This window comes from Hemicordylus capensis, chromosome 4 (genome assembly GCF_027244095.1).
Source record: "Hemicordylus capensis ecotype Gifberg chromosome 4, rHemCap1.1.pri, whole genome shotgun sequence".
Classification (NCBI taxonomy): domain Eukaryota; kingdom Metazoa; phylum Chordata; class Lepidosauria; order Squamata; family Cordylidae; genus Hemicordylus; species Hemicordylus capensis.
Window position 1 is genome coordinate 287,649,691 of NC_069660.1, and position 18,958 is coordinate 287,668,648.

General features: G+C 44.2%; 1 protein-coding gene across 2 annotated transcripts in view; it reads left to right on the plus strand.

The window, feature by feature from the left end:
• The window catches only part of GRHL2 (grainyhead like transcription factor 2), a 133,133-nt gene that overhangs the window by 70,167 nt on the left and 44,008 nt on the right, over positions 1–18,958 (plus strand). For both annotated transcript variants that reach the window (XM_053247847.1, XM_053247848.1), the window contains exon 9: positions 8,534–8,692. In XM_053247847.1, coding sequence (XP_053103822.1) covers positions 8,534–8,692 — 159 coding nt within the window. The remainder of the gene's footprint in view (positions 1–8,533; positions 8,693–18,958) is intronic.

Consider the following 18,958-nt stretch of genomic DNA (forward strand, 5'->3'; position numbering starts at 1 on the left):
CTCTCAGTAGTGCATTTATTGCTGTCATAATCAAGTCCACCCACCTTGCTTCTGGTCGTCCTCTTCTCTTTCTTTCAACTTCTCCCAGCATTATGGACTTCTCAGGGGAGCTGGGGAAAACCCCTGACTGAAACTCTGGAAGCTGCTGCCAGTCAGTGGGCAATACTGGACTAGAGGGGCCCATGAACTGCCTCATTATAAGGCAGCTGCTCGTGTTACTCATGTAGACTGCTTCTGTCTTGGCTGTTTAACTGGTTCCCTGCTACTCAAAGAGTTCTCCTGCTTAGATTGGAACAGGTCTTTTACTACTAGAGCAACCCCTGGTGGATAGGAACCTAATCGTTTGAGATGCTTGAACTGTTCTTTTATTTAATTTTGATCCATTTAAAGCATTTTTTAAAAATCCAGTAAAAGAGCATTTAGTTCCTGAATACTTTCAGTAGTTGTAAATATAGTCTCTACACCTAGTGGACAGAACAGGTTGCTTAGATGCATCTAATTTAAAAATTTAAAAATCATCTGAGTGATGAACTTGTCAGGTATTGATTTCATCACCATGTACATGTTTCTAAGTGCACTTGATCCTATGTACACTTTGTACACTTGTTTGAGCATAAACACCCTTGAATTGTTGGGACTTACTTTAGAATAAACATGCATAGGATTGTGCTGCATAATGCCTAAATTCCATTGTGTTGTAATTGCACCAGCCACGCCTGTGAATTCAGATAGAATGCTAATAAAATTGATCTCCAGGAATAGAGCAGAAGCTTTATCATGTCTCGGCCATACAACTGATACCGCTTACATAGCTGCAAGTTGCTTTCTTCCTTAAAAAATAATAATAATGTATATCTTGAAACATGTGCTATCCACTTCTTTCCTCAACCCCAAACACATGGAACTGCTTTATGTCAGACCATTGGTTCATTAGCTCTGACTATACTGACTGGCAGTGGCTTTCCAGGATTCCAGACAGGAGTCTTTCCTAGCCCAGCTGGAGACCAGAAGTGCACCTAGGTAATTTTGGAGCCTGGACTTAAAAGCCTTTGGAGCCACCCCCACCCCCACCCCCCACCCCGCCATTGCAAGTTGCCACGGGCTGGTTGTCTGGCTACTCAGGGATGGGCCTTCTCCATTGCTGCCCCGAGGCTTTGGAACACACTTCCTGCTGAAATAAGAGCCTCCCCATCTCTGACAACTTTTAAAAGGGCAGTCAAGACGCATTTGTTCACCCAGGCTTTTAATTAGATACTGTTTCAATTGTGTTTTAATTGTGTTTTTAATAGTTTCAACTTTTTAAATTTTAATTGTTGAAATGTTTTAATCTTTTTATTGTCTTGTAAACCACCCAGAGAACTTGCGTTTTGGTCAGTATAAAAATATGTTAAATAAAACAAACAAACAAACAAATTAAGCATCATTCCCCTACACACACACACACACACGCGCACACACACACACATGCCCCATGACACACACAGTATTTTTAACACGTGAGTTCTTGAGGGCATAAACAGTAACTGAACTCACAAGAATGTAAGAAGATAAAACAGGAATATTTATGCAAATATGCATTAGCAGAAACCTTTCAACACACAACTTAACATATCCCCATCTCATAGGTTTCTTTCCCCCACTCTGTCTCTAAAGCACAGCTCCAGCTTGGCCACCTGGCGCAGTGCGGGCCGGGAACGTGGCACAGCAGCCACACCACCCGGGACAGACTAAAGAGGGGGGGGCAGGGGGTGTGGAGGCCCTGGCCTTTGGCCCAGAAGTCGGTAAGAGCACCTCTGCTAGAGATGCCAGGGATTGAAGCAAGCATTTTATTACTGAGCTACAGCCCCCTCCCCATTATTTTGCATGGAACTGAATAAGTCTTTATTAAAATAGCCCTTCATGAATAAGAAGCTCTCTGTCCATATTTACCTGTTTAAACTAGATCGTTCTGAGGAAATTGCTAGTCTGACAGTTTGTGTTTAAATATGGCCCTCTATCATTTTTGTTCTTCCCTTGTTGATTTAAAAGAATAAAAATGGTTGGTGTTTTTCATAACGAAAGCCCTATAAAATGTAACAAAACAAAACAAAATCCTGTGGTAGGAGACACTCTGGCTGGAGCTAATTCTGAAAGAAAAGGCATTCCTTCCCATTCAGAGTTTTTATATCTGTTGTTAAGCATTGTGTGCTGTCAAACATGGAATCCTCAGGATAGACTGTAACAGGATTGAGCCAGACATGAAAAGGAGTGTGTGTGTGTGTGTGTGTGGTATTTGAAACCACTGATATACTTTTATACCTGCTTGTCACAAGTGAAGATGGGAACACTCTGATTCCCTGAAACAAAAAAGCAAAGCGTGTGAACAATTCCCAAAGGCGGAATCTGTCAGAACTCACTACCTACCATAGATATTCTTGTTATTTCTGATGGTGACTTCAAACATGTATTTCCACACTGAAGTCTACAAATTTTGTACACAAGATGCTCCCCTCTTAAGTTTATGAGCATATTCTCATAGTACCTTGTTTATTTATTTAAAATATTTATATCCCACCCTCCAGCGCAATATTGCTCAGGGTGCCTTACAACATCATTCATTCGTTCGTTCATTCATTCATTCATTCATCCCATCCATTCATTCAGTGTACCATTCATCCAAAATAGTTCAGGGCAATTCAAAATCAATAGCAGAATAATACAACAACAAAGAACAGTAAAACTGGAGGGGTGGGGTATAAATCTTTTAAATTAATAATAATAAATATATAAAACAAAACACTAAACAGTATAAAATCATAAAAGATCAGGTAAAGCATACCCAATCAAAACTGAATTTTTAAAAAATTTATCAGATACAAACTGCAGTCAAAGACATTTAAAAGTCTCTATAAACAGATGCTAAGAAAAAACGGGAGCAACTTTATTTTAAAAGCATGTTGAAAACTGCATCACCACCATCCCAAAAGCAGCCATCCATGTTCCTCAAAGCAAAGTAATGGGCTTGTAACTTGGGAGTGGTTTCTGAACACACCAAATTCTAGATATTTAGCATAGCTTATGTGTATTCAAAGCCACCCTGAGTTTCTTCTGCCATAAACAATGCTTCTAGATTTAAATATTTAAATTTTCAACCCTAAAATTATTTGATTTGAAATTTTTTCCTGTCTTCCACCTTGCTAGAGCCTTTGTGCTTTGACTTATTAAGAATGCCTGAAATGAAGAAAATTACTTAAAGTAGTCCCATTAGAACTGAAAGGGCAAGTTAGGCCCTTTTAATTTAGTAATTTTAAATTCGTAATTTCAATGGGACTCTTTTGAGTAATTTTCCTTATTCTGTCAGTGTCCTGTATATATGTCACATTTCAACAAATGTTCACTAAGTGGTTTACATAGCTGAGAAATTGGTGGTGGTGGAAATCACAATCTTGTTTAAAACAATAAAACTCACAGAAGACATCAGCAACAGTTACTGGGAAAGAAACTGCAGTACACTGGAATGAATAGTACTCTGGAATGGTAGGACACTACATTGGAATGAATCTCCCATGCTAAATACAAAAGACCTACCATTGGTTCTCTTATATTAGAGGGCAATCTAGGGTTATCTCTTTCTTTGTACTCTGCCCCCCACCCCAGGGCTGCTCCTGTACCTTTGACAACTATGTGAAAGGCAGAATTCCCACAGGCAGAACTCTGCCCACAACTGAAACTCTGTACCAGGGAAATCTGCACCTGATATACATGATATTGTAATGCCATTGCTATTGGTGTTCTATGTAAGAAATGTTTTTAAAGCCCTAGCTGGGGAGGGGGGAACCCTTTCATTTACATTTAAATGTAAAATGCTCCTCTCTCCCCTCCGCCCCACTGAAAATCTAAATTAAAGTTAGAGGTGAGGATAGAAAATGGTGTCTGCAACCCCGTTGCTCCTCTTCTGCCATTTAAACTCTTAAGACTTTCCCACTGTCGGTTTTCTCCATATGCTCACATAAGAGATAAGTAAATGTGGATTTTTACAGGGCTACTCTATCCCAGTGCTCCAAGCAAACAATCAATGTATCTCTTCTTTCATCTGTACACTCTGTTTTGGTGTTGGTGTTTTTGATTTGCTTTTTTCAAAGGCCAGTGAACTTGCTGACTGCCTTAGTCTTTCTAATTAGTTCCAAGCCTCGGAGCAAGAGGGCATAGGTACTGGCTTCTGAAAGGCAGAATTGCCCACATATGTCTCCTGATAGTCTCTCCTCTAGGTTAGTGTTGATATTGGATTTCAAGTGGTAAGTTGTATAGTCAACTGTCTGTAGTTGCCAAATGCATATCATTTGCACTGAGCTAGTGCAAATGGATTCACTATCCCAGGGCTGCACAACTTTGGCCCTACAACACCCATCATCCCCAGCCACAGTGACCAATAGTCAGGGGAGTTGTAGTCCAACATCTGCAGGTGGGCTGAACTTGTGCAGCCCTGCACTAAACAGTTAGAGGGTTCTCTTCTCTCACATCTCCAGGCTGCTTCCTTACCTGTGACTTCAGACAGGGTCTCCCAATTTTAGGCCCTCAGCTGTTGTTGGACTACAAATCCCAAAGGCCACCATGGCTGGAAATGATGGAAGTTGTATTCCAGCAACATTGGAGGACACAAGGCAGCAGGGTATCCCTGTCTCAAGCCAACGGATGTTGCTTTAATCACCAGATGGGGTTGGAATGCAGTTGCCAAGACACAGTGTCACTATAAATAAGTCCTTCTATTCCCACTTGAACGTGGGTATATCTGTGACTACTGTAGGCTACAGCTTTGGGTCCAGCAGCTGCATTCTGCTCTTAACCCACACTTGATGCAACCCAGCTATTATAGGAGCTGAGCTTCTCTTTCTATACATACACATTCACTCTTAGGGAACATATCAAGCTCGTTTAATGCGTCAGAGCATTTGGTCCATCAAGCTCAGTGTTGTCTACACTGACAAGCTCTCCCAGCCTTACCTGGAGATGCTAAGGACCAGTGATGTGGTTGCAAATTTATGACAGCCCCGTGGCCATGTCCACCCCAACAACCGGAGAAGCAGAGAAATACTGGCGCTCCATCTCTGTGTGTCCCCTCTCCACTACACCCCTGCTAAGAACTGAAACTGGAGCTGCCTGCATGCACATCAGATCACTTGGACCGCAGCAGCCCCATCTCCTGCCCACCCTCTATGTTTCCGTCCCATGATGTAACGAGAGCAAGTCCATGCAGTTCCCTGCAGGAAAAGCGCTAGTGCGAACACAACTCCATTCTCTGCTGTGATTGTTGGACAGGACACAAACTACTTCTACAACGAATATTTATATCCTGCTCTTCAACCAAAGTTCTCAAAGTGGTTTACATAGAAAAATAAAATAATACATAAGAAAAGATGGTCCCCTGTCCCCAAAGGGCTCACAGTCTAAAAAGAAACATACAGCAGATACCAGCAACAGCCACTGGAGGGATGGGCCCAAGGGCCCTTCTAGTCCAGTGTCCGTTTCCACACAGTAGCCCACCAAATGCACCTAGGAAGCCCGCAGGCAAGAGGTGAGGGCATGCCCTCTCTCCTGCTGTCGCTCCCCTGCAACTGGTATTTAGAGGCATCTTGCTTCTGAGGCTCCTGCCTTACAATTTTTTTTTTAAATCTATATAGATTATAGATATAGGCAGCTCCCAACAACAACAATTAAATAAAAATGACTAAGAAGAATCATGTTACTATGGAATGTTACTATTGCATAAATTTATTTATTTTTAAGCTTAAGAGCATGTTTCACTTTCTGCAGAACAAAGAAAGACATCTGCCCCAGAAAATGGGATTCTGTTTCATGCCCTTGCCTTTCCTGTTCTGCAGTATCCATCACTCTGGAATCTAAGTGCCCTTCTATCTTGAGCAGATTGCCAAAGTCATAAAAGCCCTATGAAAATAATTGATGCTCCGAGACATCATTGAAAGACTCCTGAGCAGCCAGAGAAAGGATGATCAGTCTGCTATCTTTCAGAAGCAAATGCAACGCAACATTATGAAGGCATTACTGTCTTCATAACTATGGCGTGAAATGAAACCGAAAAACACATTCAGGAAGTTTTATAGCTTCGGTGTCATGGTTGTAAATGGCCTTTTCTATTTAAATGGCCACCCTGCTATTTCAAAAGGAGGCTAATAGGATGAAGTACTGAGACATGAAACCTTTCCAAAAAAATCAATGATCTCCCTTAATTCTAATCTGTTTACCTCTGTGCACAGTGCAAAACAGCACAGCATTAATATTGGTGTGACAGCTTTCACCTTTCTGTCAGTGTGTGCCATGGGTGTCCAGTTATTGATAGTTAAAGAGATGTGGCATATTAAGGTGTCAGGATGAGGACACTCAATCTTATACACTGATAATCTGTTACAGTCATTGAATTATCATCACTCTGCATCTCCATCAAGATCCTGTTGCTGCTACTGAATTAATTTGTATCCTGCCCTTCCTAAGCTCAGGACAGCTGCCTGAAAGTTTCCTGCTTGAATTCACTTCCTGGCAATGCCCCTTATATTTGTGATGGAGTAGAAGATGAGGCCCTTTTTAAAAAGAAAAAAAGAAAAACAAAACGATTTGTCCAGTATACATATTCCTCCCACCCTGCCCTACATCTCTGCTCAGTACCAAAGCCCTAGGCCAAGTCATTCCAGGACAAGTGATCTAAAGGCTGGGGCAGAAAGGGGGGCATTTTACTCTTTTTTTATGAAAGCAAAGGGCAGATTCTTCCATATGGGGTGGAATGATGGTCTAAGAGGCAGCTTCAGTTCCAGACATTTTTGTAATTTTCTGCCATGAAGCAAGCCACTTATAAGACTTTTTGGATAGGGTTTATTAAATTAAAGAAATAAATTAAAAACCAATAATTTGTCCTATCCACTTCAATTTAAACATACATATTCCTCCCACCCTTCCCTACATCTCTGCTCAATACCAAAGCCCTATGGCAAGCCAATCCCTAAATATGCAAGGAGGAGAGAAATAACCACAAAAAAGAAATCACATCATACGGGCTGGGCAGAGGGTCTGCAGAGAGTTCTAGTGCTGGACACTCCCTGCCTGCCTACCTGCTGTTTACTTCTTCTCTGAGCTTCAGGCTTCAGGGAGGCCTGCATGGAGGCCTCTCTGGAAGCCTCGCCGCACAGCTGAAAAGCGGGGAAAGAAGGAGCTCTAGCCGTTTGCTTGGGAGCCTTTCAAGCGGCACACAGACACAAAAGATCGGCTCCAGCTGGGCTGCATGGAAAGATAAGTGGCTGGGACTGGGGGAGAGAGGAGGGCAGGCTGCACTGCCGTGTGCCCAGAGTGGGGCCTGTGCCAGCACAGGGCTCGAGGCAATTGCCCTGGTCGCCCCGCCCTAAGGCTGGCCCTGAGCGTTGGGGTAAATTTGGGGGGACTGTTGTTTTAGGGTTTTGTAGTCCATGTAGAGGGTCAATTCAGGTGATCACTCCTCTCATGCGAGTAAAGGATGTGCCACAATCACGTCGTCATGTCCTTGAGTGATGGCAGGGATGACACATTCACACCAGTGGCCCTGACATTACTGTGTGTAGGGCTAAAGCAGGTAGGGGTGTGCTCAGAACCGGCTGGCTCAGTTTGGTTTGAGTCCGAACCAGACGGGGCCAGTTTGGTCCGGCACTCCTCAACACACACACCCCTGCCCCTGATTTGGTTCAGTCTGGGGGGAGGTTTCAGTGAGTGTTTTCCCTCTGGGGGCGGTGTATTCCCTCTGGGGGCGGTTTCTCTGAGGCGTAGGGGGTGGGGGTGGGGGGGTCTGCAGAGATTCCCCCGACCACCGCCAGCCTCCCATCCATCTGAAACCAACCTGTTCGGCTGTTCTTTGGCCCTTTCCCCCCGGCGGAGTGGCCATTTTGGAGGCTGCCATGCCTGCGCAGTGGGCCTCTGCGTGGCCTGGGTTATGTTTTGACTGCAGGTTTCTAGTGATTTTTTTTGATTGCTTCTGATGCATCACATGGAGCAGTCACATTAATTGAGGTGGATGAGAAATCGGGTTAAATGGTTGGTTTCACTGCTGAAAAACTTTAAATTAAACAAAGATTAATTAAGCGAACTTAAAAACTACTTTCCATTGCACAGAGGTAAATTTCTCGAGAGGTGCTTTAAATGAAAGTTTAAGTATTCATTAGAGGCAGCTTCCACTGGCATCTTCCAAATATTCATTAGAGGCATCTTCCATAGAGAGGTGCTTCCAGAAAAAGCACTTCTCTGCTAACCCCTGCTAACTGGACAAAGAGGCCACCTTTTAATTAGTGGCTCTTTAAGATCAGGAGAGACGTTGTCCCAATTGAGCACAGCATTGCGTCCTTCTGGTGACTGTTTCTCTGTCACTCTTGTGTTTCTTTTTAGATTGTGAGACAGGAAACCATCTTCTCTTTCTTATTTGCTAAGCAAACTATTTTGGGGACTTTGGGGGGTGGGTGTTTGAAAAGCAGTGTCTAAGTAGCCTAAATATTAACTGCTTCTAATTTCTCTTTCTCTGAAACAGATTTTCATCACTGTGAATTGCCTGAGCACAGATTTCTCTTCTCAAAAAGGAGTGAAGGGGCTTCCTTTGATGATTCAAATTGACACATATAGCTACAATAACCGCAGCAACAAACCCATCCACCGTGCCTTCTGCCAGATCAAGGTTTTCTGCGACAAGGTAAGATGATGTATTCATTTAAGTGCATTAAAAAAACCAGGTGCTGATCACAGGAATAAAATCAAAACAAGGTCCTGAGTGCAGTCTGCATGAACAAAAAGGGGACATAGGAAGCTACCTTTGACCCAGGAAGAAGATTGGTCCATCTAGCTCAGTACTATCTACATTGACTGGTAGCCGCTCTCCGTGGTTGCAGGCCAGAGTCTTTCCCAGCCCTACTTGGAGATGCCAAGGATGGAAACTGGGACCTTCTGCATGCAAAGCAAATGTCCTACCACTGAGCCTACAGCCTCATCCCCACAGAAGGGAGAAGAGAGTGTGGTGTGGGGGGAGGAAAAATATCCACTGGTGAAAGCCAAGGGAAACAAATGGGGTAGCTGGCAACTTATTAAATAAAACAAGAAAACAGTCCAAATACCAGTGGGCCATGAGTCCCAATAGATGAGATAAGGTAATGGAAAGGAGCAGGAGCTAGACATGGAAAAGGAGGTTCTGGGTTTGATAACCAGGAGAAAGCAGGATGGAGTATAGTGAGGTATAAGAGAAGAAGAACAAGGGCAGTTCCGGGGGGGGCGGGATGGGCAGGCAAGTGCCCCCCAGAAAAGTGGCTTGCACTTGCCCCACCCTACTGCCCCCCATTTCTGTTTCGTAAGTCTACTATGTGGGACACAGCTCACCCACCTATAAGAGCCCTTTCTGTGCCCCCCCCTTTTTTCTGGTGCCACCATTGAAGAAGGATAAAATGGGGCAGTAAAATGAAGACAGTTAAAAAGATGCAGTAAAAACGGGTGTTGGTGGTGTTTATGTGTTGGCCTCCAACACATGGTGGTGTTTATGTGTTGGCTTCCAAGAGTTACTTGGTAACTCTGTGCTGCTGTGGCCAGAATTACCGAGAGTTGTGTGGAAAAGAGGCTCTTCAGACTGTGCATAAAATCAAATCCCTTTCAAATTGTGGGAGGGCCACTGCTTGTGCTAATCAAGTCAGTGCTGCAAAAATATGGGTTTGTTCAGATGATAATTTCACATTTTTTGAAAGCAGAGTGGTCTAGTTCAGAAAGATTATATATTACAAATAATTTTCAGTTCAAACCACTTAGTATTTCCCCAGCCAGCAACAGCACAGGAGATTTGAGAGGATAGAGTTTTACTGAAAACTTTCCAAAATGCAATGCGTTGGAATGTTTTGCAGTTTACTTACATGATAGTACATTCTTTGGGATTTGGGCTACCAGTTCTACACTAGGATCTTGCTTAAGAACATAGGAAGCTGCCATATACTGAGTCAGACCATTGGTTTATATAGCTCAGTATTATCTATTATTATTTCTTGTTTACACAGTCAGACAGGTGTTATTGACTGGTTTGTTTTATCCAGACATCGAGTCCTTCCCAAGGACCTAGGATGGCTGAATTTTATTGTCAATTGTTATAGATATCGTCGTAGAATATAGGCTGTTCCCAGTAAAGCTGCTTTTTGTAATTGGCTGATGGCGATTTCTGTGGCCCCTATGGTGTTGAGGTGCTCTTCAAGGTCTTTTGGAACTGCACCCAGGGCACCAATTACCACTGGGATTATTTTGTCTTTTTCTGCCACAGCCTTTCCATTTCAATTTGTAGATCTTTGTATTTTGTGATTTTTTCTATTTCTTTTTCTTCTATTCTGCTATCCCCTGGTATTGCTATGTCGATTATTTTAACTTGTTTTTCTTTCTTCTTGACTACAGTTATATCTGGTGTATTGTGTGGCAGATGTTTGTCTGTTTGTAGTCGGAAGTCCCATAATATTTTTACATCTTCATTTTCTTCAACTTTTTCAATGGTGTTCCAGTGTTTCATCCCTGCTACCTTGTTATGCCTTTGTTTGTAGTCACTCTGTGCAATCTTTTTTCAACAGCTGATTAGGTGGTCCACTGTTTCATCTGCTTCTTTACAAAGGAGGCACTTGCTGTTTGTTGTGGATTTTTCTACTTTTGCTCTTAATTGCATTTGTTCTTAGTGCCTGTTCTTGCTCAGCCAGTATTAAACCCTCTGTTTCTTTCTTCAAGTAACCATTCTTAAGCCATTGCCAGGTCTTGGTGATGTCTGATTTTCCACTTATATTGTGCAGATATTGACCATGCAGGGGCTTATGCAAATATTGACCATGTTAGTATTATTATTATTATTACATTTATATTATCTACACAGACTGGAAATGGCTTCTCCAAGGTTGCAGGCAGGAATGTCTCTCAGCCCTATCTTGGAGAAGCCAGGGAGGGAACTTGAAACCTTCTGCTCTTCCCAGAGCAGCTCCATCCCCTGAGGGGAATAACTTATAGTGTTCATATGTGGTCTCCCATTCAAATGCAACCAGGGTGGACGCGGACCCTCACCCTGCTTAGCTAGGGGGACAAGTCATGCTTGCTACCACAAGACCAGCTCTCATCTCCTAGACCAGCTCTCCTCTCTTAACTGCTTACTTCAGTTAGAGCAAGCAACTAAAATCAAAGACCACGGGTTCTACTGTATTCTGCCATCTTAAGTAACTAAGCTAAAACAAAAATTGTAAACCACCCTGAGCCATTTTGGAAGGGTGGTATATAAATCAAATAAATAAAGCAAGCAAGCAAGCAAGGGGAATCACAGGAATGCAACCAAGCAAAACAAACAGGAAAGAACCCACCCGTGACTAAGACGGAGATATATAAAAGTCATATATTGCAAAAGACAATTAGGAATATGTATTAATAATCAATAGAAAAATAGTAAGATAATTTCTTATTTCTTACAGTTGTAAGAAAATTGATGATCGAACCAAACATAACAATTCAAATTGCAACATAAATAATAACATATATAATAATAATGATGGTCAAGACATCTGGAGGTCAGTATTGCCGGACAATACTGAGAGGCTCTATCCAGCCTGAGGAGTGAGGTACTGGTATTATTGTTGGTAGAGGAGGCTGATGAAGCTATCTCCGCGAAACGGCTTATATCCGGAAGAACCATACGACATATGAAGTTTTTATATATGAACTTTGCATTCATCTATTATGGCATGTGGGGGCGTAGCCTGTGACTGATTATACCTACATTCTACTGTGGTTACACTGAGGCTACACTCGGCTGGATCTATTTTTGGAATCTGATACCTTCCAATTTCTGCATGGACTGTATTGAGAGCACATCATCCACGATTTCTTTTGGCAGCCGTGTTTCAGACATCATCTTCCTGTGCCAGCTGAGAGTCCTACCTACTTCATCTAGGTCTTGAGCAAGCCCATTTTGCCTTGTTTCAGGAATATCTCCTCCAGATGTCTTGATCATCATCATTATTATATATGTTATTATTTATGTCGCAATTTGAATTGTTATGTTTGGTTCAATTATCAATTTTCTTACAACTGTAAGAAATAAGAAATTATCCTACTATTTTTCTATTGATTATTAATACATATTCCTAATTGTCTTTTGCAATATATGACTTTTATATATCTCCGTCTTAGTCACGGATGGGTTCTTTCATCTTAAGTAACTGGCATCATACAATATAGGTTGTTATTATTTATGTATTCATTCATTCATTCATTCCACACACACAAAGCCTGACATCCAGACCAAGTTACTCATGAACAGTCCCATTGCAATGACTAGGACAAGTTAATAATGACGAACTTGTCCCATTAATTTCAGTGGGACTACCAATGAGTAACTTGGTCTAGGTGTCAGCCACAGAGTTCAGTATTCTTTGGAGAGAGAAGATGAACTTACAAATTATGTGACGAATGTAAATCCTATTATATAGTCATTTTAAGGCATCTGGTACACCTGTTATATCAAATAAACATGTTGTTAGAGCTCTCAATTTTGTATTTTCAAATTAGACTTACATTCTGCAGCCAGAAGCTTTCCCAAAAAGCAGGCTGTACTGCGGGTTTGCTGTGAACTCGAAGTGGCCCCCAAAAACCACATGCAAAAAGTGGATTTTTTTAACCCCGGATATTAATCGGGCTAAACTCTAAAGCTCAGTGAAAAACCTGAATTGTGTGTTAAGTGCTCCCCGAACACTCGCAGGGACTTGGGAGTAAAACTGTTCGATATGTGAACACACACCCTCCATTCTGAAGGAGATGTGACCTAAAGGGCTTTAAAAGCCCTACATGAAAAATGCCCATGCCTTATGATATCTCTGTGGGAGAAGGGTTCTACCCATGGGGTTGATCGTGACATTGTGGTGCACTCAGATACCTCCTCTGCATCCTGACCTAGCCATTTCACTACTTATCTATCTATCTGTCTATCTGATTTAATTACATTTATATCCCATTCTTCCTCTAGGGAGCCCAGAGTGGTGTACATGGTTATAGTTATCCTCACAACAACCCTGTGAGGTAGATTATGCTGAGAGATACATGACTCGCCCAGTGTCACCCAGTGAGTTTCATGGCTGAATGGGGATTTGAACTCAGGTCTCCTCGGTCCTAGTCCAACACTCTAACCACCACACCACGCTGGCTGTGAGACTATGAGAAAAGGAAATAGCTGTGTTCTGGTTGCTGAGCGACCACGATCTCTTGAGATGCAATAGCTGGACAAAGAAGGAGTGGTAAAGACGCACAGGCAAGTTTACAGAACTGCCCCCCGTTGTTCCCCCCTCCTCACATCTGGGGTGTCTCTTTGCCTTGGGGCACTTCAACAAATTAGAGAGCTACCGAGAGAAATGCCAGCTCTGATTTAGCAACCTGCTCGTTTTTTTGTTTTAATGTGCAAGTAGTAAATCTAAAGTGCTATATTTTAATGGTAATTTTTTAGGTCAAATATTTGCAGAGATCTGAAGATACAGCTGCCTGTTAAAAGCTCTGTAAATATCAAAGGAATGAGTAGGGGCTCCCCCCCCCCCGTTTGCCATTTTTAAAAAAGTAATGAGGAGAAGGGGGGGAAAGATCTTAAGAGCATGGGCCTCATCAGGGGTGACCTGAGCCTGGGAATTATACATATTCATCACCTTGACGATCTAGCCGTTTAATTGATACTTCACATTTCATGGTTGGGGAGCAGGAAATGAGTGTTGACACATCTAATCAAAACCATCTTAGAAGTAGGAGAAAAGAACACAAGGGTAGTTAAAATGTTACCCTTATCAAACCTGGAGTCTTGGTGGCTCAAGGAGGCTTAAAATAGGATATAGCAGGGGTAGGCAACCAGGGCTCTTTATTGTGGCCAGGGATGATGGGGGTTGTAGTTCGACACAGGCTGGAGATCCAAGGTTGCCTACCCCCAGGCTATGCGATCACTCGTGCTTGGGCTGGCCGGAGCCAGCAGGTGGTTAGGAATCATACATAGGAAGCTGCCATATACTGAGTCAGACCATTGGTCTATCTAGCTCCGTATTGTCTTCACAGACTGGCAGCGGCTTCTCCAAGGTTGCAGACAGGAATCTCTCTCAGCCCTATCTTGGAGATGCCAGGGAGTGAACTTGGAACCTTCTGCTCTTCCCAGAATGGCTCCATCCCGAGGGGGAATATCTTACAGTGCTCACACTTCTAGTCTCCCATTCATATGCAACCAGGGTGGGCCCTGCTTAGCTAAGGGGACAAGTCATGCTTGCTACCACAAGACCGGCTCTCTCCTCCTTTCTACCTGCAGCTCATGCTGTGGCTTGTTCTTACTGGTTTATTCATATCTATAGCCCCTGCTATCCATTAGAGCAGGGGTCCCCAACCTTAGGTACCAAATGTTGTTGGACTACAACTCCCATCATCCCCAGTGAGAGTGGCCGAAGGCTAGAGGTGATCGGAGTTGTATTACAACAACATCTGGGGCCCCGACATTGAGAACTCTTGCACTGGAGATCAGGGCAGATAATGTTTTTGAACCATTTGCTACAAGGAACGTTACCATAAAAGTGTTCTGTGCAAGGCCTGGGAGCCAGTGGTGGGTGGAGAGGAGAGCTGGTCTTGTGGTAGCAAGCATCACTTGTCCCCTTAGCTAAGCAGGGTCCACCCTGGTTGCATACGAATGAGAGACTTGATGTGTGAGCACTGCAAGATATTCCCCTCAGGGGATGGAGCCTCTCTGGGAAGAGCAGGTTTCAAGTTCCCTCCCTGGCTTCTCCAAGATAGGGCTGAGAGAGATTCCTGCCTGCAACCTTGGAGAAGCTGCTGCCTGTCTGTGAAGACAATACTGAGCTAGATGGACCAATGGTCTGACTTATTATATGGCAGCTTCCTATGTTCCCTTTGAACCTAAGCACGGCTCCCTTATTGAGTATTAGGGCTGTGTGAAGCTTCAGCTGGAGCCGAATACTCCTCAAGGGCTACCGTTGCCATTGCTAGTGTTGCACTTTGCCCCAAACTGACGGGGTCCATTAAGATAAATTTAGCCTTCTTGAGCCCCACCACCATCTTGGAAGGTATGCACAGAGGTGCACCTAGGTAATTTTGGAGCCTGGACCTAAAGGCCTTTGGAGGCCTCCCCCCGCCCTGCAAGTTAAACATCATTTAATATGTAGGTTCTTGAGGGCACAAACCAAACCACCCAGGACAGACCAAAGAGGATTTTCACCCTCTGGATATGCATGCTGCATTGAGACATGTAGTCCTTCCTGATGGATTCCCCACAGAACTCTATGGGGAAAGTGGCAGGAAGGACTACACTTCCCAGTGCTCTGTGCGCATCTTCCAAGATCTTCCATTTATCTTGTGGGGCTGCACCAGCCTGAGCAAAGCCCAGCACTGTGCGAAGGTCTCTCTCACACTGAATGGTGGTCCGTTCCCCGCCACCCCTGAAATGTCCTCTGCTTGAAAAACAGGGAAGATCACTGCCATAAAGTATCATTTGTAACAGGAGTTTCTTATGGTCTATGAACTGCTGGTGGTCCCAGAGAGCAGTGGTGAACTCGGATTAAAACAAGACCAGGAGAGGAACCCTGCTGGATCCGATCAAAGGCCTGCCCTGTCCAGCATCCTGCTTCCCACAGGGCCCAACTTGAATGCTTCTGGGAAGCCCACAAGCAGGCCATGAAAGGAATAGTTCTTGCCCGCTGTTGCTCCTCAGCAGTCGATCTTCAGTGGCAGACTGCCGCACAATGGAGCAGCCGTAAGGAATCCACTCAGCAACTTCTACACAGCGATTCGGATATTCAGGACCGATGGGAGTATTGTGGTTGCCAAACAGTCATTCATTCAATTTCTATACCGCCCTTCCAAAAATGGCTCAGGGCAGTTTACACAGAGAAACAACAAATAAATAAGTTGTTATTTAGTTGTTGTTTGTTTGTTGTTATATAAAACAACAAATAACATCTCAGTGATGCAGAGCACATGCAAATATTGACCATGTTGATCTAGTCTGTGGGAGGAGAGCTGGTCTTGTGGTAAAGGTAAAAGTAAAATGTGCCGTTGAGTCGGTGTCGATGCCTGGCGACCCCAGAGCCTTGTGGTTGTCTTTGGTAGAATACAGGAGGGGTTTACCACTGCCGTTTCCTGTGCAGTGTGAGATGATGCCTTTCAGGGTCGTTCCTATAGCACTGCTGCCCGCTATAGGTGTTGCCCATAGTCTGGGAAACATACCAGTGGATATTTGAAGCGGCAACCTCTGGCTTGCTAGTCAAGTCATTTCCCCGCTGCATCATTAGCGTGAATTGTCTCCTTTGCTAAGCAGGTCCACCCTGGTTACATTTGAAAGGGAGACTACATGTGTGAACACTCTAAGATATTCCCTTAGGGGATGGGGCCACTTTGGGAAGAGCATCTGCATGTTTCCATGCAGAAGGTTCCAAGTTTCTTCGCTGGCATCTCCAAGATAGAGCTGAGAGAGACTCCTGCCTGCAACCATGGAGAAGCCGCTGCCAGTCTATGTAGACAATACTGAACAAGATGAATCGGTAGAAGGCAGCTTCCTATGTGCCATAATGTGTTAATGCCAAGCTTCCTTCCTTGGAACTAAATCTCACTGAATTCAGTGCAACTGCTTTCTGAGTAAATATAGTGAGGATCAGTCCCCGGGGGCCAATGCACCCTTAGTTCTAAATGGCCCCTGGCAGGAATACAGCTATACCCAGCCGTGGCTGTACTTTGCGTGGCATGGAGATGCATGGGAGAAGAGCTGGTCTTGTGGTAGCAAGCAGGGTTTGTCCCCTTTGCTAAGCAGGGTCCATCCTGGTTGCATATGAATGGGAGACTACATGTGTGAGCACTGTAAGGTATTCCACTCTCTGGGAAGAGCACTTGCATGCAGAAGATTCCAAGTTTGCTCCCTGGCAGCATCTCCAAGAAAAGGCTGAGAGAGAGACTCCTGCCTGCAACCTTGGAGAAGCTGCTGCCAGTCTGGGTAGACAATACTGAGCTAGATGGATGGACCAGTGGTCTGACTCAGTATAAGGCAGCTCCCTATGTTCCAGTCTACATTGTGTTGGGTGCAGCTTGGGAGAATGTGCACGGGGGGTGGGGTGGGGGGCTATTGCTTTGCCCTGCATGGCAGACTGAAATGATTCCGAGACTCCCTTGTGTGCGTGCTTTGCTTAGCTGGGGCTGCAGAGGCAGAGGAAAGATCACCGCTTGGACTCTTTGCATGAGGCCCCTGCAGTGATCAAGCTCCACATACTGAAGCTGTAGGAACAGAAGCATAGTTTGGTGGGAGGCCAGGCTGCGATCGTTAGCTGGCTGGTGGGAAGAGGGAGACTTGAAGGCTGAGGCTGGAGGCAGAATGACTTCTAGCAGTGAAATCACCTTAAGAGAAGATGTGTGTGGCTTCAGCGCAGCTACCCATGGGGAGCTGGATTTGTGGGGAGGGCAGGGTGCAGGGGAGAGTGGGGCCAGAGCCAGGGCAATGGGAGTATACCTGTTGCATCTTATCAAGGCTGCCTGCGCCATCTAGTGGCAGAGTATGAGAATACTGTCTTGGTTAATTGCTCTTGCCCGCTGTTGCTCCTCAGCAGTCGGTCTTCAGTGGCAGACTGCCTCTTAACATGGCAGCACAATAGAGCAGCCCTAAGGAATCCACTCAGCAACTTCTACACAGCGATTCAGATATTCAGGGCCGATAGGTGTATTGTGGTTGCCAGACCTCTCAGTGATGCAGAGCACATGCAGATATTGACTATGTTGACTATGTTAATTAAGAGGGGTATATTTGCTTGGTATCTTATCGAAAATGTTTATATTCCATTATTTCGGTATGTGTGCAAGGTGATTGACAGGAAAGAAATGTGTGTATATATGCAGAATAAAATAACTCAAAAGGATATCAGCTTGTCAGAAAAGTCACTCCAGAAAAAGAAACCGTTTTACAACCCTTATCGAATACAAAGAGAAAGGAACAAACCTCAGTTCTAGTGGGAGGCCATTCCACAGTTCCAGAGCCTTAGCTATAAGGTTCCTGCTTCTGGCAGCAGATGATGCATGGTCCGTCTGCAGTTGCCACCAGCTCATCTGGTGGCTATTCAGGGACAGGCCTTCTTTGTTGCCGCCCCGAGGCTTTGAAATGCTCTTTCTGCTGAAATAAGAGCCTCACCATCTCTGACAGCTTTTTAAAAGGCTCTTAAAATATACTTGCTCTTATAAAATTTATCATTGTTTTTAAATTTTAAATTATTTTAATGTTTTAATTATGTTTCAATCTGTGTTGTTTTATTGTAAACCACCCAAAAACGTGAGTTTGGAGAGATAGAGAAGCAGATAGATAAAGTCTGGGCCCCAGGCCACGTGGAGCTTCCTAAGTTAAATCCAGCCTCTTGAATCGGTCCAGATGCAGATGGGCAGCTAGTGCAGCTGACAAAGCAAAAGCTGGGCATGTTCCTGCCACTGTTCCCTCTTAAAAAAAAACCAATTAATTTTTAATTTTTAATTTGATTTAGGGTTTTTAATTACTTAACACCCCCCCCCCGGCCTTGTGCAGATGGGAGGGAGTTTGTCCCAGCCTGTCCTGCACGAAGACCAGGAAGGGTTCCGTTTGACCCTTTTGGTCAAGGGGCGGGGTTTCGGCCAGGATTGGCCGATCCCCGCCCCATTCTTCATTCATTCTTCATTCTCTCTTCAGTTGGGACCAGGCAACCACAGGAGAAGGAGCTCTCTCCTCCCTCCCTCCCTCCCCGGTACAGAGCGGGTCTAGCGACCGGCCGCCTGAAGGGGCTGAGTAGGAATTTTTTGCTCCCAACGCATTGGCCACTGTTGGGGTTTTTTTCGCCTACTCCGTTCTGTGTCCTGGGTGCGTAGTTAGAGTTAGGTCGGCCACAATGGCAGGAACAGTGCAGGCGGGGTGGTAATTTGAGGGTTAGAACATTGG